General features: G+C 40.3%; 1 protein-coding gene across 8 annotated transcripts in view; it reads right to left on the bottom strand.

Moving 5' to 3' along the window:
- Nucleotides 1–23,791, bottom strand: part of PRKN (parkin RBR E3 ubiquitin protein ligase) — a 1,364,839-nt gene that overhangs the window by 176,666 nt on the left and 1,164,382 nt on the right. For all 8 annotated transcript variants that reach the window (XM_065543170.2, XM_045390376.3, XM_045390380.3 and 5 more), the window contains one exon: nucleotides 22,283–22,432. In XM_065543170.2, coding sequence (XP_065399242.1) covers nucleotides 22,283–22,432 — 150 coding nt within the window. The remainder of the gene's footprint in view (nucleotides 1–22,282; nucleotides 22,433–23,791) is intronic.

Genomic DNA, 23,791 nt, shown 5'->3' with positions numbered 1-23,791 from the left:
TATTAAGTGATAATTTCCTATTGTCTTCTTTTTTGTTGTCCTGTCTTGTTAATCCTTTCTTGTTTACCTGCTATAACCATTAGAAGTTCTGCTAACATCTTAAATAAAATAGAAATATTCAAAAAATAAATAAATATAATATAAATAAATAAATATAATGAAATAAAATCTCACTGCATCAGTAATTGCTACTTGAGGAGAAAACCCTCTGATATAATTTTACATTTACTCATCCATTCATTTGCAAACATTTGCTAAGCACTGTAGGGGACAGAAAAGACTTTATCCTCTGAAGTTTCAATAATGTAATCTATGAAATAAACTGACAGTAGACAGATCAATAGGGCAAAATACAGACAAATTTATTATGTACATATGCATGGGAGTCCCTCAAAATATAAGGCTCAAAGAAGGGCTAGGTAATTGGAGTTTATATAGAATCCCTGGGCTACACAAAGGAATAGAGGTTTGGGGCCTCTGGCTGGGAGGTGGTAACAGGTTACGGAAGGGTGAGGGGAAGAAATGTATGATGAACAAAGGCTATCTTGTAATGCAGATAGAAAGCCTCATAAGTAGTAAAAGTTGTTTCAGTGCATCTCTCAGAAGAATTTGTGATCACCTGTGACAGAGTCTGTCTGGGTAAGATATCACCTCCAATCTTATCTCCTGTGATGAGATCTTCTCTGGTTTGTGAGACTCCTATGACAATTGTTTTCCTTTATAGATATAGATTTCTTTCATAAAAGAACAGCTATTCAGAGCCACTCCTGTGTCTGCAATTTCTCAGAATAACCAGCTCAAAATATGCCAAAGAAGTATATTCTGGGGTGGCATGTTCTGGTCTCCTACCATCATACTTACGGGTGAAGTGTCTTGAGTCCCAACAGCACCAAGTATGAACTTGGTGCCAGGGATTTGTTGTACATTTCTGTAATTTGTGTTTCGCACAAACAATTCCACCTGTAAGGCCAGAGGGGCTGGGAAACAGGTCGTTCCCCTCCCTGGACCTTACAACCTGCTGGGTGCTATGCCCACATGAGGGAGGGGTGCCTTTTAATTCACAGCAAGATGCCTTCTGCTGCCAAGTGCTGTGGCCTCTCTCTGCCTGAGGGGTGGGGTGAGGAACATTTACCCATGGGTAGCACCTTGTAAAATCTAAAAGGTGGGGAGGCAAAGAGGACACGCACTGCATCTTCTTCCGTTGCACTTCCTTTTACTACTAGAATGAGAGTTTCCTCTTTCGTTGACACTCTAATATTCCTGGTCAGGTCAAGCTATTGTTAATCAGAACATTCTCTGGCTCTCCAGTCTTCTTTATGAGACTGGCCTCTACAGGGCTGGAGTCTCTTTTCTGACAGTGCACTGAATCAGCTGTCTGAAGAACCCTTGGGGGAGACTGATGGCCCTTCCCAGACACTGTTTCTCCAGGTCAGCTCAGTTTACCCAAAGGCCACAGGCATTGCTGCCTCCTTTAACACAGCACTGCTTTCAAACATTTCTTTCCCCCCACTCAGTCCTCAGAGACTTAGAATTAACTTGAATAAATTCCCCTAATCTGAGACTGTATTTTAGAAATCTGTTTATCCCTCAAAATATTTAACATATATTTGTGGGACAGAAGAATTTCCATAGATATAATATATGCATAAAATGTCACTGTTAAAGTAATCCTCAGGGGAAAGACTTTTCATTTGTGACTTTACTTAGCCATGTCATATTGAGACAGGATTTTATTCTGATTGGTGGTTCTGGTTTTCTCTTTCTGTTTGTTAATGAATACTGGTAAACCTCCCAGCTACAAATATCTCCTGATATGTTAAAGAAATAGAGTTTTCCATAGCTGTAGTGGGTGCACAGCTGTGGGAATGCAATGTGGCCTCCCATACACTCCAGGAGGTATTCCTGTGCCCCTTCCACGAAGGAAAGGCGATGCCTTAACCCTTTTGGAGAGGCAAGCAGTCTTGAAGCCCTCAATGGTATCCACTAGCACCCCAGCGATAATGGGAAATAAGACAGGAACATGCAGAGCTCCCACTGAGAAAAGATCCTAGAAATCATAGCAGAGCAGTAGGGTCTTTCTCAACTGTGTCCAAGTGGATATGGGGTTGTGTACAAATAGTGCCCCCTCATATAACACACAATTGACTCCAGGGCACACCCGTACTTTGAACATCTAATTGTTTTCAAGAATGCTGTGAAAAGTTGTTGCGAGATACATGGGATCAAGACTTCTGAAGTAAAGGGTTGAGGTTAGACATTGAGTAACTTCTTGTCAGTAAAAGCAATTAAACACTGCCTTGGGAGATGGTATAATTATCTCTTGGGGAGGTGACTATTTGTCTTGAATGATTAGGTGAAGTCCAGTGAGAAACTAAGAGACTGGATGAAAATTCTTGGAAATTAAGCCACAAGTGAAAAAAGGAGCCAAGTAAAAAAGGCCTTCCCTGAGGTCTCATACTGTATACCAAGGGCCGAAGAAGTCAAGTTTGCCTGCCTCGTGGTTCTAGCTTAGAAGGCAGGAATCCTGCTTTGTTTTTATCTGAATTATTGTGTTGATATTCACAAGAACAGTCTTGTTTGAAAATCTTAATTTAGGAGTCTGTCACTTAAAACAGCTGTCTTATGTCTATGAGATGTACGAGCCACAACCACAGATTCCTCTCCCTAGTCAGCGCGTGCCTTCCTGTTCCACTGAAATGTAGGGTATTGAAAGGCAAGAGTCTCATCTTCCAATATCCGACTTGATGAGTGATTGCTGAAAGTAGATGCCTCAGGGAATGTGAGAAGACAAGGATGGGGATGATTTTGACACCTGGTTGTGGCTGATGGCCGTGTCCCTCCAGCTACCTCACCTGGGGCCACAGTGAGCATCAAGTTCACAGGTTTAGTGAGGCGAGTCACACATTAGCCCATCTGCTCTGGTAATATCAATACCAGAATGCAAGACAGCTCCGAGTCTTAAAGATGGAAGATGCCTCCTTTTGCAGAGGAACAGGAAACAGTGGCACAGGAAAGGTAAATGGCTTACTTATGACCTCACAGCACTGGGACAGAGAGATGGCTGGTTTCTCTTTAAACTCACACAGTTTCAGTTTCCAGTAATAAAACACCTAAACCTCCATACTTGGATGAAGTATAGCCCATTCATAGAATTACAGCAGCTCAGTTTAAGAGAGGCCGTGTTGGAAGAGGCTGTCCTACAGATAAGTTGTCTTCCGCAAAGTAAGATATAAAAATATTTTCGAAATCAAAGAAGATTTATAAACATTATTTGTACAACTGATTTTTATCTCTGGCGGGAAAATTGTTCATGGGTTAAACATTCTTTCATATGTTTCTCACATTTGAGAAGTGGAGATTTAATTGCTCACATTTTGATGATGAAGAAAAATATCATTTGACACAAATTAATGTCAGTCCTTGTGGGACCAGTTCCTTTTCCATGGTACATAAATAATACAGGAACGTTAATCTACTTTGTAGAGCAGTGAAACTTATTGAGCATGTTATAAAAACAACAGAGCAGCAAAAACATTTTTCGTAAGAAGCATCAAAAAACAAAGAAAAACCCTTTATTCATTTCACACCACTCTGATGTTTTAGCCAACTTTTTTTGTCACTGGGCCATGACTGTGCACACGGGCTTCTTGCCATCACTTAAATGGACACTTCTCAAACTCTCCCTCACAGGTGTTCCTGGACAGCACAGGAAAGAGAACAAAGAGAACAAAAACTACTTGGAATGTCTGGAGGTCATAGCCCAAAGGAAGGGCTGTAAATTTAGACACTTTTTGAAGATTCCTGTGTTTGGTTCAACATAAAAGTATCATTCCCCACCCAGACCTGCCCCAGTGTCTACGCAAATGCACCTTCTCCTGTGGCACTGGGTATCATCTTCCATATCAGGTATCCTGGTTTGAAAAATCATACTTTTAGAAGAAATTGTCCTTTCCATTTTCTCAGCCCTTCCAGAGACCAGCAGGAATTGGAGCAGCCTCATTCCATGTCTACGAAGACCTGTAAGGCTTGCGTCTTTTCTCTCTCTCTCTTTTTTTTTCTTTTTTTTTTTTTTTTGGAGATGGAGTTTCACTCTTGTTGCCCAGGCTGGAGTGCAATGGCGCGATCTCGGCTCACCGCAACTTCCACTTCCAAGGTTCTAGCGCTTCTCCTGCCTCAGCCTCCGGAGTAGCTAGGACTACAGGTGCCCGCCACCACGCCCGGCTAATTTTTTCATTTTTTAGTAGAGATGGAGTTTCACCGTGTTAGCCAGGATGGTCTCAATCTCCTGACCTCGTGATCCGCCCACCTTGGCCTCCCAAAGTGCTGGGATTACAGGTGTGAGCCACCACACCTGGCCCAAGGCTTGCTTCTTTTAAGAGAAAAGGCTGTCAATCTGCTCTACTTCAGAGAACAGACCAATTATTGGAGAGCTTCAACAATTCCTTTCTAACGATAATTCAAATCTTTACCAAAATCCTAACACATCAAATTTCAGTTTCCTATTTTCAACTACCTACAGGATATTTTATTGCTTCAAACAGAACATAGCACTCCACCACCTGATAATAATGTTTATTTTACCTGAATGCAAGTTCCACCAGTTCCATCATTTGTCCAGCCTTAAAAATAATTGTGCAAGGCCAGGTGTGGTGGTTCATGCCTGTAATCCCAGCACTTTGGGAGGCCGAGGTGGGCGGATCACGAGGTCAGGAGATTGAGACCATCCTGGCTAACACAGTGAAACCCCGTCTCTACCAAAAATACAAAAAATTAGCCGGGCATGGTGGTGGGCACCTGTAGTCCCAGCTACTTGGGAGGCTGAGGCAGGAGAATGGCATGAACCCGGGAGGTGGACCTTGCAGTGAGCTGAGATCATGCCACTGCACTCTAGCCTGGAAGACAGAGCCAGACTCTGTCTCAAAAAAAAAAAAAAAAAAAAAAAAAATTGTGCAAATGCCACCCCCCACCCTCACCCAGCAACATTGCTGAGGAAACCGATACACTCCCACATTTTAATGACCCAGTGTTGGAAGAAATCAACTAAATGAGTTAAAAGTGTCCCAAGGCAGGTGGCCCAGTAAGACCACCCCAAAGAAAGGAACCTGGGCAGAATCCAAAACAGGTTAAAAGGAGAAGATTTTCTCTTTAGGAGGCTTGTACGTGTGAGTGACCATGGACATATACACTGCAAATGTGTAGGGCTATTTAGGAGCACTGTCCCTGCTGCTCTAGGGCACCTATCCTTTGGAAAGAGTCAGGGTGCTCTGAAAAAAATCATGTCAGTCTTACCAGCAAGGGAATTATAAATCTGAATATCAGACAGGCAGGTGGATTACCTGCGTCTGTTATCCAGGCTTGGGAAATGGAGGTGCTCAGGGATGAGAATGATGAGATTATAAAAGAACAGCTTTGAGGAATGTTTTGGAACTGTTACAATGGACCCTACTTTTAGGGATACATAGAAAAAGTCTTTGCAAACACTGGAGATACACGCATACAAGGAAATTAGATAGATGCCAAAAGTGTTTAATAAAGAAGGGGTTTGGGGTAAACATTTGCAAATCTTCACCTTCATACCGTTCCCTGAAACAAAAAACTAATTTCAACTTAAAATTTTCACTATAATTAGCTCTATTAAAAATCTATCTATCTATCTATCTATCTATCTATCTATCTATCTATCTATCCTCTCTCTCTCTCTCTATACACACACACACACACACACACACACACATATATATATATATATATAAAATCTATGTATCTACAAGTACAAAATGCTTCTCCTTGCAGAAAAATTTGGCCTAGAGACTTTGGGATCTGTGTAAAACTAACTGGATTAAAATTCAAATGCACAAGTTTCAGGGTTCACTTAAGTAAAAAAATAACTTTTTCATAGGTAAAATGGTAAGAAGTTTATTTCTGGATCTAGTTTGTGAAACAGGGGTGTGTATATGGGTGTGTGTGTGTGAGTGTGGGTGTATGTATCTAGTATGTGTGTGTGTGAGTCTGGACCCAGCTCCCTACTCAGGGGTTTACTCCATACTCTATCTGTTCCAGGGTGGGCTGTGATTCCCAGTGTACTAATGTTAAATGCTCTAAAGACACTGAAAATATCTAGGGTGGTTATAAATTAGCTTTGTGGGGTTTTTTGCTTGCTTTTGTTTGTATTTTTGAAATAAATTAATTCAGACAAAAAATCCTTGCTAAATAGAAACCATGGGTTACAAGAGTGGGAAGACGCTCACGTGGTAACACGGCTGGAATGTCATGGTCAGAAGGTCTTTCTTGCCTTTCACTTTTTCATGTTCACTGGTGCATGCACGTGGGTGCTGGGATATCTGAGTCAAGAAGGGTGGCTGTCACAGTCCACCCCTTACACCTGCCATCACTTCTCAAATATTGGTAGAAAGCCTCTTAGAAATCTGCAAATCTTGTCACTCGCGAGACTTTTCCATATGAAACCCTCTTATACAATTATATGTGTGTTGGATACCATGGTGGATGCTGAGGAAACAGTAAGGAAAATTTGCTATTTAAGACTTTTAAATATTACACTCATATTTTTAGATTAAAAAATGAAAGGCAGCAAATTATGCAGCATAATGAAAATGGGTGAGTATAAATATTCTATAGTGTACCATACTAGCTATTACACATTATACAGAGAGTGGTTAGGAATTCAATTTCTAAATAATCTCTAAAATAAAATAATGATCCAAATCTTCCACATCCCCAAGGTTTCAGCCTTAAATGCATATGATATTACAAACCTAAAATTCTTAAAATAATTTCTGAAAACTAGTGATATAGGAGTTAAAAAGAAAGTACTTAGGCAGACAGTGAGGGTGCGGAAGTCCTCAGTAAGGTTTTTCTTTTAACGAAAAGCAGCCCCCAAATCATTTTCCTTTCCAACAAGAGCAGCCTGTAAAATCGAGCTGCAGACACAAACAAGCATGCTGGAAACTTGCACGGGTACATGCTGGCAGTTGTGCCCATAGGAATATAGTCCCTGGGACTAGCCATGTTCGAAATGGCGGCTCCATCTTCTCTTTTTGCCAGCCACATGTACAGTCAGGAGCAGAAAAGATGGCCCCATCAAGTGGAAAGTCTGTTTGCATAATAAGATTAGGGTGGGGCCAAGAGCCTTCTCTGCGTGCTATGTAAATGCCACACCTGGTCAAACCAATCTGTGAGTCCTACATAAATCAGACACTGCCTCCTCAAGGCTACCTATAAAATCTGCTGTGATCCGCCACCTTGACCCTTTTTTTCAGACATTTCTCTCTTGCAAAGAGCTGCTCTCCTCTCTCCTTTCTTCTGCCTATACTTTCCACTTCTTAACCCACCCACGTGTCTGTGTACTTAATTTTCTTGGCGTGAGATAAGGAACCCTGGGGATTTACCCGGGACTACCAATGCTGCTTCACTAGTAGAAGGAGAAAAGATAAATAGTGATTCCTGTTTTATAGGGTCGGAAGGCTGTATATTCACACAAGATACTCACCGTCACAGTGGTCTCTGTGACTTTCAATGAACCCCCTTTCCACCTGTTCTCCTCACCCTCACACTAGATTACTTTTTCCAAAAGATCTGATCATGTCCTGGCCTCCATGGTCTGCAGGATGAAGTCCCAAATCCTTAGCCCGCAGGGCCAGACTCCCTTTCCCTCTCTTGTTCTTGATCAGGCACCATGAGCCCACAACTCCTCCCCATCGCCTACTCGTTCCTCCCTGGCCGTGTTATCTGCAGCTGCCTGGCTTCCTGACCCTTCACTCTGGTGCAGAATCTTCTGCCTGAAATATTTCAGTCACCACTTTAGGCCAAATTTTTCCATCCCTCAGTGTGCTTAATGAAGCTCCCCATTCTTGATTCCAAACCTTTTCCTTTCTCACAGCGTCATTCATGACACAATGAGTGTGCTGAATGCAGGGGTCATTGCTGAGGATACAAAAATGAATAGAAGGCAGCTCCTGCTCACCCCACCAGCAGCCCCACAGCAGCTCCACATGTGGGCAAGTGGTATGCACACAAGCAGTGTGACACACATGACTATGAGGTGTGTTCACAGTGATGCAGGAACTGGGTCATTAAGGTCATTAAGCATCCTGGATTTCTGTGGGACATTCCCCGGCACAATTACATGTTGCCATGTGGCTATGCTGTTTCACACAGACGTGCCTTGTCTTCCCATTAGATGATGTGTTTCTCCAGCACAGTGGCTGTGGCATCACCTCTGTGTGCCTGTAGCATCTAGCAGAGAGCCATATACATACTGGATAACCAATTCATGCATGTAGAATAAACAATTTTCCCCTACAAGTATTACTGATTTATTTTCAATATAAGGGAGAATATACTGAATTTTTCCCCTTGGTGAATGTTTCTTATGAGAATAGCTTAGTTGCTAAAAACAGCATGATTTCTAGTGATTGCGGTAGAAGAATAAAAGCTAAAACTCCTAGGACTTCTGTTAGAAATGTAAATCAGAAGCTGGTATTACTCCAAGTGCTACGTGAAATATCATATTCAATTTGTAACTCCAAAAGCTTTAGTCCGTGGAACATGTGGTTCTACATGGTTTAGTAGTGCCTTTGTATGTGACATGAGAACAAAATAATCAGCAGGTGTAAATGTCAATCCAACTAGAGAATTTTCTAGAATTGTGCCTCTGCTTTCAGTTTATGGCAATACTGAATGCGAACTCTATTTATCTGCACAACTTCAGAAGGTTATTGTGGCAACACCTTTTAATAGAAGGGGTGAATACAATTTTATGGGTATTATTGAGAGTTGGAGGTCTAATTTCTCATGCCTGGGAATACAGAAAGTGAAAAATATATATTGTTAAAAAGAACATCACCAAGGAAATACTCAATTCTGTTAGAAATAAAAAAGAAGTAGCTTCTTGCCAGAATACTTTTTTCTTTTCCTGCATGAAAATATGAAACTCTGAGACTGGAGACAAGTGAATGGTATTTGAGTAATGATAAAAGGAGACAGAAAAGACACCAGATGAGGCAGAGACTGACATTTGTCCGCTCATCATCCATTCGCCCTTTTCTTCATAGGAACAGTTTCTAGCTGGGCACATTGCACCCAGAATAAAGATATTTCCCAACTGCTTTGGGGGCTGGCCATGTAGCCTCACAAGTAACTTTTCTCTGTCAGAATATGAGTGCAATGTTGTGTGCTACTTCCAGATTTGACCTTTAAAGAGACTGGGAATGTCCTCTTCTCCTTCCCCTTTGTTTCTGGTTGAAATGTGGACCTGGGGCTGAGCCACCTTACACCATGTAGATGAAGGCAACTAAAGGCTTGGTGGAGTGGAGCATCCCAGCTCCAGACATAATTTTATGAGAGAGAGAAATAAACTCCCATCCACTTATGTCACTGTAGTCCTAGGAATTGGCCACACGCCATGGAACTAGTGTCAGAATAATATAATGGAGGCTACTACAATCCATTTAGCCAGAGAGGAACAAAAAGATTTTTTTAAATTGCTGATTACCGTTACAGTGGACACGAAAACATTATGGAATATAATAATCTGGAGGTGATTTTGTTTGCTACTAAAAAGCTCCAATCAAATAATTCTTTTTTTTTTTTTCCAATATCTGCTCAAAGTCCTTAGTAAATGAATTCCTTTGGTCATTATTAAGAGAAATAAATGCCTGTGTGCCCATTAAGAGATTTTGATTGGAGAAACAGAAAGCTCCAATTTAACTGGCTTAAATGGAAAGGAAATGTATCATATCCCATTACAGGCAGTCCAACAATGGAGTGGCTTCAGAGCTGATGCACTCAGTAGTGTAATGAACCCTAGAAGGGCCTGGATCTTCTCAAACCTGATCACTAGTAAGGGTCACAGGATTAGCAAGACTGGTTTAGACTACTCAGAACTCACTACTGACCTGGAAAATGAGGTCATTTCCCAAAGCGGTGCACATTTGAAAAAAAGAAAAAAAAATAGGTTCTGTTAGCAAGAGAAAGGGGGAGATTGACGTCAGGAGGGAAACTGACATTTTAGTCTACAGTCTGTCTGTTGTGCACACACAGATTCTAACTATGACCTGATAGAAACTTGCCCCTGCTGGCTGACAGCCAGGTGCTGGGGGTCACGCTCTATCAGCAAGCAGTTCTGTTTGTACAGGGAAGGTAAATAGCCTACAGAGTTGGTTTCATGCTGGCTATTTTATTCACATTCCGAGGTAGCTTGTGTCCCTGCAGATTTCTGATTTTACATCAATGATGTTTAACATGATGCTCAGAATATTAAAAGCACACCCAGTAAGTGTTTTATCTAAATCGTGTTTACAATGGAAGTTTTGTGCTTTTCTGAGGTCTTGCAAAAACAATCTGTGGTTCCTTTAGACCAAGAAACTAAAAATAGACACAGTGACATAGTCTCCAAACAGCAATTTTGAGATGGAAAACCTCTGTTACATTAACAAGGTGAAGCAGTTCCCATCCATCCCATTACAGGAAGTTCTGGGTTGATAGATTTAGTCTAACACAGATCTTATCTCTTTAATCCTATCTCTCTACTTCAACTTTTTTTATTGATTAAGCAGCTTCTGAACTTTACAGCAATACAATACTGCTTATACAAAGCCCAGTCATGTCATCACATAAAAGAGTTTTTGAGAAGTCTACTTTGATTTAGATTTCTTTCTTTCCAAATAGCAGCTATCTTCTGAATACACAGCTTTTCTATGTACTTCCTATTTACATGTAAAATCATTTAAATGAATGGTCTAAACAAGGTTGATTAATCACTGGGAAATTTCTCTTTTAGGACACATCCATTCCAAGCTCTACATTCTTCAAAACTCCAGCAAATAAAATTCCATCTTATTTCTGATGCAAATGACTAACTTACAAGTTAACTGGACTATTTATTCTATTTCCTTCAAATAATCAGGAAATGTCAAAACGCAGGCTTGTACACATAAAGAACAATGCTTCAAGTTCTTTCTTTTTTTTTTTTTTTTTTGAGACAGAGTCTCGCTTTGTCGCCCAGGCTGGAGTGCTCTGGCGCGATCTCGGCTCACTGCAAGCTCCGCCTCCCGGGTTCACGCTATTCTCCTGCCTCAGCCTCCCGAGTAGCTGGGACTGCAGGCGCCCGCCGCCACACCCGGCTAATTTTTCATATTAGTAGAGACGGGGTTTCACCATGTTAGCCAGGATGATCTCGATCTCCTGACCTCGTGATCTGCCCGCCTTAGCCTCCCAAAGTGCTGGGCTCAAATTCTAAGAAGGACACAATCAAAAGCTTGCATTTGATAATGTGTAAGAATTATTTAGGGATATGTCACATTCTGCAAGTGGACTGGGTTCATCTACATGGGGAGGTGGCCACAGGAAGAGTGAACACAGACTTCCTCCAAATTACAGCCCTGACGGTTTAGCACTAATACCTTGAGAGGAATTGGGAAAAAAATCACTTGGCATCAAATTCCCAGACTGTCCCTTAACTCTGGTCAATAACCAACATGGCTTTGTGAAGAAAAATGTGATGTGTGTCAGGAACAATATATTATCTATCTGAAAGAGAGTAACAGGCGACTTTGATTAGAGAAAGAAACAGGCATTCTTGGCCTTCTTCTATAGAAAGGAGGAAGAAAATTGCTTTTTGGAAGTGCAGCAATAGGCCCGCTTGACAAATTACCTCCTAGAGTGCAACAGTGAGGCTTATCTCCTTCTGACTGGGCTCCTTCTCACTTGTACACTTCTTCTGATCCTGGTTCAAGAATGGGCAGACAGACAGGCAAGGGTTATACATTGGACCTGGGCCTTACCTGTGGCCTTGTAGTTACTTGATGTTTTCCTTCTCCTTGGAAAATATTCTAAAATAAATTGGACTTTAAGAAATCTCCTTAGTCTCCATCCACAACATCAACTTTTTAATGGACAGTGGGGACAAAGGCCTGTATGGTAGGCTTGGATAGTTCTGCCAGGTGTACCTCCTAAGGACCTCCAAATCTTAGGGGAGGTGGGACTGAAGGTCAAGCCAGGCCAGATCAGATTTTCCCAGGGCACACTTCAAGTTTCCACTTCGTGGGGCAAAAGAGGCAAAAGTGAGTCTTTGAGGACCTCAACTGGTAGAACCCGGGGGCCCACTGAGATGCCAAGTGGAGAAGGAGGAAAAATGGCTGCATTCCTTGGAATCTTAGGAAATGTGATTTCTACATCTGTTGCAGATTCTTGGAAACCAGTGCCCATGGGACTGGCTGGTCTTTACCCAAGAAAAGCCCTATTCCCTCCCAGGAGCTTGTAGAGACAGCTGATTGAATAATTGATCGACTTAGCCTTTCCCAATGGAATGCTGGACAAGCAAGAGAAATGCCTGGCACTCTAGTCCTGAGCGCTCATTCTGTGTGGGCTCCCTTGAACTCTGCCTAAACGTCATGAACAACAGGAATAACAGCAGTTGCTTAGCGCCGGCCTTGGTGTTCCTGTTTCGTGTGAAGAGTGAGGCTGTGCTGCTTCTTCATCATGCCATGGGGCTAACGTGGGATGCTCTGGGCATATGCTAGACGATCTCTGCCCTGACCCTCAAGGGGCACTAGCTGAACAAATGCCCTGTAGGAAGATGATTGCTAGAATACAGAGATGTGCAAAGTAGCAATGGGACATGTTTTCCTGTAATGTAAGAACTATTTAGACATTTTGTGTAATTTAATTAAAACATCACTGATTTGCCTTGGCTGCTCAATACATTTGGTGACATGTTTCAGAGACCCTATTTTGCGAAGGTAAATTAAATTTCCCAGTGGACTTCATTCTCATTAAAAAATGACATTCAGCTACGTGGGTATGACAGGAGAGTTGCTCCTGACACCTTCCAGTTTAAGAGTGGCCAGCCGGACTACCACCTGCAGGCCTGGCTCTTTCTGGAACAGCAGCGAGGCTCCATGGAGCTGGTTTCTGCGCCCTCGGTCTCTGCCAGTGAAAAGCGTATTTCCTTCTCCCTAGTCTAACCTCAAAGAAACACTATGCCTAAAAAGGTGTAAAATTCTACCTAATTTAATTATTGGTCACATTGCTTTTATTTTTAACATGTAACATTACTAAGTTTAATTAAGAAAAAAAAGTAATTCATAAGCTCAGTCCCTCATGTTATAAAAAAGTAACTACCAATCTACATGTTCAGGAACCTCAAACATTCTAGAAGGTTATAAACTGAAAAGTAAAGGCTTCCTCCCTCACATCATCACTTCCTCTACCCAAAGGCAGCCACTGTTCCCGGGGTGTCTTTGCTTCTTTCCGGAAAATATCTTACACACTCACGCGCATGGATCCCCTTTTCATGCTGTCTTTACTTCATTCTGTGTATTAAAAGTGGTTCCGTATCAGGACACGGATTGACCTCACTCTTCGTAACAGAGTATTGTATTCCGCTGTATAATTATGTCAAGAACATACTTAGCTGCTGTAATACTATGGAAAAGTTGATCATTTCCATATTTTTATCTAATACAAAATAGTGCTGGAAAGGGGAAGATCACCATTCAGAATGCTGGGGTTTAGGGAGATGCAAGCTGCCCCCAGGTCTGTCCCAGCTGAGCTGGACCCAAGCACTACCTCCTTAGGATTGTTCTCGCTGTTTGCAGAAGCACTTCTTCACACATGGAAAACAAAAACACAATCTACATGTCATTTTTTTGGTTATTATCATAATGCCCCATGCAGTTAACATTCTGTGAGATTGATACATGGTGACACTTGCCCTATGAAAATATTTTATTTATCATTTATTGTTATATAAGTTATTCTCATGTTCATTTAATAGGGATCCTTGGAAGGAGAGTTACTAAGCACACATGATCACAAAATTTCATCCCATCTTCTCTAACTGATCTTAAACCCGTAAATATATATATCAATGGCAGTGTTAGAAAGAAAAAGATTTTACTGTAAAAATATACTGTAGTCTCAAAAACACATTTGAGGCAATTATACTATATAATTTAAAAAGCCATGCTTTCATTAATTCTCTACAAAAAAGAACTATTGTGGGCCTAATGGCTCTGATTTTTGGGTATCACCTGTTCATTGTGACTAGCAGTACGCAACTCAGCACTATGCATTAGAAAAATAAAGCAAGCCATCTGAATCCCAAGTAGCTTCATAAAACACCTGTCTTACAAAGTGTACCACACAAAAGGTAGTTCTTGCTCTATAGAGCTGAGGAAATGCTGAGTGTGCTGTTCTGCTTGCTCAAGCAATACGTGTTTGCATATTGAAAGCTTTAAGTCCTATAGGAAAGAAATTGGTTTAATCTGGCTTACCCGGTGCCTCCAACTATTGGATTGCAGATCTCTGCTCCATCTCTCTGTACCCCAACTCCTGCCATGGTCCTGGCAACATCTGTTGGAACCTGGATTGCATGACCCCTACTCTGGAAAATGCTGCTTCATATTTTTATAGTCAAGAAATTGCTGTATTTTGGTAAAGTTTTTTTTTTTTCCCTCCCTCAACTATAGCTGAATAGCTCAAAGTGCTTGTGTTGAAAACACAGGAAACCTTGAGTTTGTAAATGGTACTCCTTGGACAGACGTCCCGGTCATTTCCCAGACCGGAATTGTCCAATAGAACTTTCTGCAGGGATGAAAATGGGCTATATCTGCACTGTTCACTACAGTAGCCACCTGCCATGTATGGCCACTGAGCGCTTGGAATGTGGTTACTGTCACCGAGGAACTGACTTTTTAATTATGCTTACTTTTAAACAGCCATGTGTGGCTAAAGGCTGCCATGTTAGACACACAGCCCTATACAGAGGTCAGAGCATGACCAAAATAAATGCACAGAAACAATGCAATCTTCACAAGAAGCCTGTTTTCAGGACGGTTCTGAGCTCTCTGCAGCTTGTAAAGCTAAAGAATTGTCCTCCAATCGATTTGCCATAAAACTGATTTTCTAACACATTATTCAAAAAGATGGATCTTATGATTTTGAAAGAGTATAATTATTGGCCAGGTGCAGTGGCTCACGCCTGTAATCCCAGCACTTTGGGAGGCTGAGGTGAGTAGATTGCCTGAGGTCAGGAGTTCAAGACCAGCCTGACTAACATGGTGAAACCCCATCTTTACTAAAAATACAAAAATTAGCTGGGCGTAGTGGCAGGTGCCTGTAATCCCAGCTACTCGGGAGGCTGAGGCAGGAGAATCGCTTGAACCTGGGAGGCGGAAGTGGTAGTGAGCCGAGATTGTGCTATTGTACTTCAGCCTGGGTGACAGAGCGAGACTCCGTCTCAAAAAGAAAAAAAAAAAGAGTATAATTATTTCATATTTACTTTTATTTCAACAAAAACTGGTTAAAGACAATGAGAATGGCTAGTGGTCTGTGTTGGGTTAAAAAAAAATACACTTTTCTATATGCAGCTGAGCCTTGAACAACATGTGTTAGAATGTAAGTCCACTTATATGTTGATTTTCTTCTGCCTCAGTCACCTCTGTAATAGCAAGACCAACCCCTCCTCTTCCTCCTCAGCCTACTCAACATGAAGACGATGAGGGTGAAGACCTTTATGATTATCTACTTCCGTTTAATAAATAGAAAATACATTTTCTCTTCCTTATGATTTTCTTAATAACGTTTTCTTTTCTCTAGCTTACTTTATCATAAGAATATAGTTATAATACATGTGATATACAAATTCCTGCTCATTAGCCATTTATATTATTGATAAGGCTTCCCGTCAACAATGGCCAGTTGTAGTTGAGTTTAAGCTATCTGCTGACTTTTGGTTGCAGGAGGGGTTGGCACCCCTCAACTTCCAGTTGCTCATCAAAGATCAACTATACCTCAAAATCACAGAACACTTTCTAGGAATGTCTGCCAACTGATAGATGCTTTCCAGAGGAATGGTATGCAGAACTTGTTTGTACATTTGTGAACAGTTTCTTTAACTAAAATAAATACTCTCTGAAGGTTTCTATCTTTGCACTTCAAGCTGTCTCACAGGCAGAAAGTCTAGCGAGACTTATTTCCAATCTGCAAATGAGCTGATCTTAGAGTTTAAATTAGATTTTTGGACATATGTCAAATAAACATGGAATGCATATTTTTTGACATTTCATAACATCAACTTTCTTTTTAAAAATGCTCTTTGATGGAGAACATCTTGTATATCAAAGCCTAAAGTACCAACAAGATTTGATTCCACTCTCTACGTGCTGCAGTGTCCAGGCGGTTGAGGCAAACTTGCATGGGGACAGCTGGAGTGAAGGCTCATGAACCCACAGTTAGTCATCCTGAGAAACACCTGTTCTTTCTGGTGTCTCCCTGAAAACATCATGATGTAAACCACATACATTTGGAGACTAGTCTTAAAAAATCTCAATTTGGTTTAAAAAATACCTAAGCATAATTTAAATTACATATTTTTACAAAAATAAATTAAAATTGGCTTAAAGAATAAGAAAAGTAACCATTTTCTTTTTTCCTTTCATTATTAAATATTGATCATCTACATGTTTTCTCTTTCCAAGCTCCACCTATTGAAAAGACAGCTTGATATCTATTTGTTAATTTGGAGTTTAAACTCAATAATTACTTAAATCTTTGAGTAAAAGGGTAGGTATCATCATAATTTATCTTCATCGACTCCTTTCCTATGTAAAGGCTGAAAATGAGGTTCAGACTCTCATTTCACTAAAACCTCCAACAATATTTTAACGCTGTTGTTATAAGTGGTTCGAAATAACAATTTTAACCAAAAGCATATATACATTTCTTTGCACGAAGTAGGCCATATCCTATACTTGCACAGGCCTAGAACCACATTTGCAGGAGGCTTTACAACTTCATTTTTATAATTTTTGGAACTCTTTTTAAGAAAATCAATGCAAGAAAGTGAACATGGTTAAGAGGATTTGGAAAGGACCCATGCAAGCAAGGAGCCCAAGGCGAAGGCCTTGTTAGTTCCCTGACAAATCTGCCCCTGAACAACACAGCACGGTGTTTGTTTAAGAAGAGAGTGACTGTTAGAGGCCTTAAGAAATTCATTGCATTTCCTTAACTTATGGTCACTAATAAGATTTTTGAAATTCTATTTTCATTTAAATGTGTATTTTTCTGCAGTTGCTAAATTTTGTTTCTGGATTTCTAATTAAAAACAGAAAACTCCTCATCCAACTTCAAGCATTATTTTAATAAATTATCTCCCAGACATATAATACTCGGAGACAACACCAAATAAGATAAAGATGGTTTATTTATAGATAACTCGGAAGGTCTGATTGCCATAGCTTTCTGCATTCCCAGGTCAGTGAGTATAATGTATTCCATATTTTGATGCTGTTTTCCAGTACTAAACACGTCAACATTTTGCATCAGAGTCATAAAAGTTTGTGAGATAGTTCTGATGACTAGCAATAAGGCCAGAAAAAAAGAATAATGCATAACGTGAATTCTTCAGGAAATCAATTAATTTTTTTTTTTATGAGCAGTAGTAAAAGTAGGATCTAGGGTTAGTAGAGTGAGGCTAGAGTAGTATTTGATACCAAAATACATTCTCTGTTGCGTTCTATCTATGTAAAAATATTCTGTGCTGAGTCAAAACCGAAATCTCAGTGCTCCCAAGAGTAACACATTTTACATATCAGAATGTACTCTTTACTTGGCCTTGTATGTAGCCTTTGATAGAGCACATCAATTCTGTAAATTCTGTAGTACCTTCAGGTTTCTAATGGACTTTTTGTGGATCCCTGAACATAGTGTTATTTTGGTTTTCTGAATTATATACTATGTGTGCTATCAAAACACTGTATATTGTATAAGTATATAAAGGTGCTTAAATATTTTTCAAAGAGGTCTTTGTTGGGGCAAGGTAAACAATTTTAATACTGGGATAAATGATGATTAATATTGGAAAATAAAAGTAATAGTTTATTGACATTACTCCTAGATTATTAAGATTTATGCAACCATTTATTCTATTCATTCATTCATTCATTCATTCATTCATTCATACATTCGATGAATGTTAAACACCAAATACATGATTTACCAAGAAGAATGAAAAGGCTTAGGACAGGAATATAAAGACAGGAAACCAGTGTAACACTGCAGCTTGAATCCTGGGAGGTGGTACTTTCAAATAATTCTTTATAATGGTAATAAATTTGCTGGATCCATCCCACATTTATCAGGCCTTTCCTAGGTGGACTGACATCATCATTTAAATGCAAATCCCTGTCTTCATTTATTAGTTAAGGTACATTGCTCCTGAGGGAACAGATAAGCCTGTGACACAGTGGAGCAAAGTGTCTGGAATCTGATTTTCCAATGGACATTCCCATATGTGTGAACAAAAGACTCATAAATACTAACTATAGCACCTATTTTACAGAAGCTCAACTAAAGACACAGAAGTCTTCAGATGGAAAGGATATACAATAGAAACCACAGCTGTGTGGAAGACCACCCAGGCACATGGTGGTGGGTGAAATGACTACAAGATTAGAATCCTCTGGAGCCTAGGGCTCAACACATGGGTGTGTAGCTCCAAAAAATTTTAAATCCCACAAATGGCAGAGAATTTGGGTTTCAACTTTTTACACACTTTTTTTTTGTAACAGCAAACATTTCTTGAATACCCACATAGTAAGAGTTGTACTTTTTCTATCTTGATAGTTGAAGGAAAAACATTAAGCACGGGTGAATTCACAGGCATCTCACAATAAATCTGTGAACCACACCGAGAATCACTGGAGTTAATGATGTCTAGGGCTTTTTGCACATCTAGAACTCTATATTTCTTCTACAGCTTTGCTACCAATGACTTTTCCTTGAACGATGTATTGAATGAGACACTCACTTCTCCCCGAGGCAGCTTATTTTGTTCTTCGTTGTCCATACTATTAGAGCAAAGAGTCAAAGGAGATTCATCTTCTTCTAACTTTTATGTATTGGGCCATGTTCTACTTCTGAAATGACAGAATCTAACCACAATTTCTTCCAGACAATGGCTTTCCATTATACTCCTTAAACCCAGAAAAGATGGGCAGCTTACAAGGATGTACAAACCACAGCAAAACAACATGCATCAGGAAAAGGGGAAGAGAAAGAAGGAAACAAGTAAAGCCAGGAAACCAGTTTCCAAATCCATTGTTTATGACCTCTCTATATGCTTCCAGAGCCCACAGATGTAGCTTTAGACTTTCTAGCAGTCAACTTTCAGAGGCAAACCTTATCAGTTGGTTTAACATCCTTAAAGGCAACTTTCCTCAGGACAAGCATAAGTGTGCTTGGTACTCAGATCAGACTTGAATAGTCACCATGGTTCCTTGTGGAAAAGTCTGAACCACAGGCATCACATTTCCTGTGTAACAATTACAATATAAACAAATGGCATCATGGCAAAGTAGTATTTAGGAAAAGCAATTATTTGAAGGCTAAAAATAGTAAGGTCTAGGTGCCCAATTTCCTGCTGTAGATCTGGCTACATCCTTGATTCTAGACTATTTGGAAGAGTATATCCAATGAATGCCACATAAGCAATCTTCCTTGAATGTTGCATCTTTTGGGTGAGCTTTGGATAAATATTCATTAAGCTTTTGATTAAATATTAAATAAATCTGCACTTACTCTATGCCAGGAACTATTCTATGTATTTCACACTTATTATCTCATTTACTATTCACAATAGTCTTATACAGAGTTGCTCATATATATCCTATTTTAGAGATAAGGAAACTGACAAAGATGAAGACCACTAGTAGTTTGTGAAGCCAGGGTTTGAACTTCACACATTCAACGCAATCTCCTTTTTTAAATCACTGTGGAATTCCTTTAGCATCCAAGTCAGGTGAATATCCTTCAGTGAAAGTTTGGGATTTGAAGACAAAGGGCGATGATGAGGTCAATTTATCTCTGCTGAGAAGCCAGAGCAATGGGAATGGACGTAAGCTTGCGAAAGAGTATGGAGACTGGGGCAAAAAGGGAGGGAGGGAAAGGAAGGCATACAGTTCAGTGCATCCTTTAGAAAATCACTTCTCTGTTCTTTTTTCAGCTTCTTCAGATTGCAAACTGTGGTGGTTTAAAATATGTCCATAAATTCTTTGACCCTCTTTAAGATGGAGCCCAACTCCCTTCCCTTTGAGAGTGAGCTGGGTCTAGTATCTCACTTCTAATGAATAACGTGAGAGTGACAGGTGCAGCTTTGGGGATTTGGTTCTACAAGGCGCTGTGGTTTCCTCTCCCTGTTCTCTCTTTTGGACTGCTTGCTCTGGGGAAAGCCAGCTGCCATCATGGGGACAAACAGCCTAAGACAAGGGCCACGTGGTAAGGAACGGTGACCTTCTGACAACAGCCGGTGAGGAACTGAGGACTTTTTTTTGCCAACAGTCATGTGCATGAGCCACCTTGGAAGTGGATCTTCCAGCCCCAGTTAAGCCTCTAGATAACTGCAACCCAGTTAAACGGCAAACTCAGGAGGAACCCTGAGCCAGAACTACCCAGTGAAGCCACTCACGGGTGATTCCTGACCCTCAGAACCTCTGTGAGATGATATATTTCTATTGTGTTAAATTGTTAGAATTTGGAGTTGCTATGCAGTCATAGATAACTAATACACAATCCAGCAAACACACCTCCAAAACCAACACATCAAAACAAATTAAAATAAAGTAAGAATACATTACCTAGAATTGCCAAAGGACAAAGAAACCTTGAGAACATAGCTATCCTTCTTTAAGTCAAGTTTGCCTGCAAACTCCTTTAATCCAAAGATATTACAGCATTTTGATTCACTTCTAAAATAATTTGCCATGATTTGGAGCTTATATATATATGTTATGTACTTACGATTTACTTGTATAAAAAAGGGAACATAAAGATATTCAAGATTTCACATTACATAAACCCTTCAACATTCTTAAAGCAAGGTCAACAACCAAATGCAAAAGATGGGCCAGTGGAATTCTCCACCTCCTAAGGAAAGTTAAAATCTTAAAATCCAGCTTTAGAGGATGGAACCACAGTAGGCAATTAGCAGGCAGAAGCACACAATTTAGCCAGTAGTTAAAAACAATTCGTTAAAACCTCATTTTAAAAGATAACATTTGCTAGCATTCTGATCCCAGAGTTTGGCAACCTGCTGAGGCCACACACAATCAGTGCAGATAATTCAGCACATGATGATGGCTAAGGCTGGAGAGTGTGTCCTGATTTCCATCATCTCCAGGGAGAGTAAACATCACTTGAGTTTTCATTCAAATGCAATCACGATTATGAATCCAGAGGTATTTCTTTCCACTTAGGCACCATGGCATCTCATTATTTTTCAACTTCCACTTCCTCTACTCCATTGTTCAACCCAGGGTTTTGTGAGCCCCACTGCATGACATACAGGAAGCTTTACTAAGGGGAATGAATGCTAATTTATTTCTAGATGACTTACAGGGCTCAGCCCCAAATCAGGACTGGCAAATATACCTCTGCTATCTGTGCTCCTTCTTGCACAAAACTCCTCATGAAGTTGCAATTTTAAAAGAAACGTTTCCCATCAAAATTCAATAGACTTTTATACGCACATACACTTTCTTACTTTTCTAGGCTGCATGAAATTTAATATCAGGATTATTGTCCATTTGTCATTTTAACCTATAATTTAGTAAGCCTTTTTGTGTTTGAGTTATGCTTCTTTCCCCCTTGAGCCATCAGCCTGCAGCCATAGATTCATTCGAAAAGCCAGCCAGGTCACATGGTTTGACCTCTTAGAACAAACATTTTTCACGTTTCTTATTCTGCTTCCATAAGAGACACCATTAGTTTTGTTCATCTCTATTTAAAACGATTTTTATGACACAATAACATTTCAAGTTTTCCACATTAACCTTCATTTTATTTCTTGAAACCACTTAGGCAAACAATGTCAGTAAGACGTCACTGATGGAGAATTCTTTCTCCTTCACTCCTGTCTACTTAAAGGCAACTCTGAAGAAAGAATACATTTTTGCTCTGGATCAGTTGAGTGCTGGGAGAAAAGTTTAAAAGTCTGGCCTAAGTGGTTCACAGCATCTTAAAGTAAATACTTCCATAAGCAACCAAACAGAAAATCTTAATACAACTCTTTTCCCCAAAATACATACATACATTTTCCAATCTGGAGTCCTATAAAGGAATTTAAAATCTATTTTCTTATACATAAGTTCAAAGATGTCTGAGTCCAAAGGGAAAATGAGAATAAAATAAAAATGTAATCCCAGCCCATGCGCAAAAGCAAACAAGGACAGGAACACACCGCCCCAGGGGTGCGGGCAGTACTCACCCCACAGCCCAGGCCGTTGCCGCCTTCACAGGTGACTTTCCTCTGGTCAGACTCCGGCAGCAGCCCCGCTCCACAGCCAGGGCGGGGGCATAACACGCCCCCCATCTGCAGGACACACTCCTCTGCACCATACTGCTGGTATCGGTTGTACTGCGAAACCCAAAAAGCAGAGTGAGCTTTCAAACTGACTGTTTATTTCAGCCAAAAGGGTAGGAGCTGACAGTGTATGGGATTTCTTGCTTAACCAGTTTCAGTAAAATAATGCGTGTGTGTGTGTGTGTGTGTGTGTCTAGGGGGAGGGAGAGGGCCGGGGGTTGATAGAGGAGGACAAATATGCTTCAATGAGAAAAAGTCTATCAAACTCAACTGGCAAGACATATAAGTGAATTTCCTCTTTGCTTTTTTGTCTTCAGAAAAGAGATATCCCAAAGCTTTGTATGTTATAAGATTGCTTCTACCAACATATATTTCAACAATCTTATTTCATATACATTTGAAGGAACATACTTATGTATTAAATGATGAACACTTATAATACATCACTATCAATCTTATAAAGCAAGATATTTTCATGCCTCTATTTGAAATTCAACAAGGTTGTATAATTATTTTGAAAATCGGCCCCGCATTCCACCTCATAATTGTTGGCAGCCCACACAATATCATTGAGCTAGAAGAAGACTGATGTTAAAGAATCACATTTTCCCTTTATCATTACTCTTATTCTTAAAGCATGATTTCCTGTGTCCCTGACATCATTTCTTTCTGTTACTGTTTTGCTCAGTTTCCTTTAATGCTTTCTTCAGCCTGCAAATAAATTCCAAACCCCATCAGACCATTTTCAAGGTCTTCTTCGTGGCAGCCCTACATTTTTGATCTGTTTGTAATATAAACTCAGATCAAGTCAAATAGGTTTGCTCAAATATTAATCAAATAATGCAACATTTATTGAGAGCCTACCACATTCCAGGCTCTACCGAGGTGCTGGGGATACAGCAGTGAATTAACAGACTTCTCCACCTTCATCCACAGCACTGTAACAGTCAATACTGAGAGGTCAGAATGTCTACTGTTTCCAATGGTGCTAAGTGAGGAAGAGAATAATCAACAGGGAAGAGGAAGATTCCAAAGAAGGTGGAGATCTCAATCTTAAAGAGGTGATTAGAGAGTGCCTTACAAAGCATGTGCCTTTAAGCAAATGTCTGAAGATTAGAAATGCAAGTCACATGGATTCCTGGGGGAATAAGCATTCTGGACAAGCAGATAACACTGTAAGGGGACAGAGCCCCAGTGTGCTGATGTGGTTGGCTGTTCAGGGTACAGCGAGGTGGGCAGTGGGGTGGAGGCAGAGTGAACAACGAGGGAAAAAACAGAAGGTGAAGTTGGAGAGTTCAGGAGGATCTAGAATGTGTAGTTCCCTGACAGCTGCTTTCAGAACCCTGGCTGTTATTCTGGAAGATACCAGAACCACTGCAGAAGTCTGAGCTGAGGTATGACGTAATTTGACTG

Source organism: Macaca fascicularis, chromosome 4, assembly GCF_037993035.2.
Source record: "Macaca fascicularis isolate 582-1 chromosome 4, T2T-MFA8v1.1".
NCBI lineage: Eukaryota > Metazoa > Chordata > Mammalia > Primates > Cercopithecidae > Macaca > Macaca fascicularis.
The sequence above is the reverse complement of the archived record's forward strand: the minus strand, read 5'-3'. Positions and strand labels throughout refer to the sequence as shown.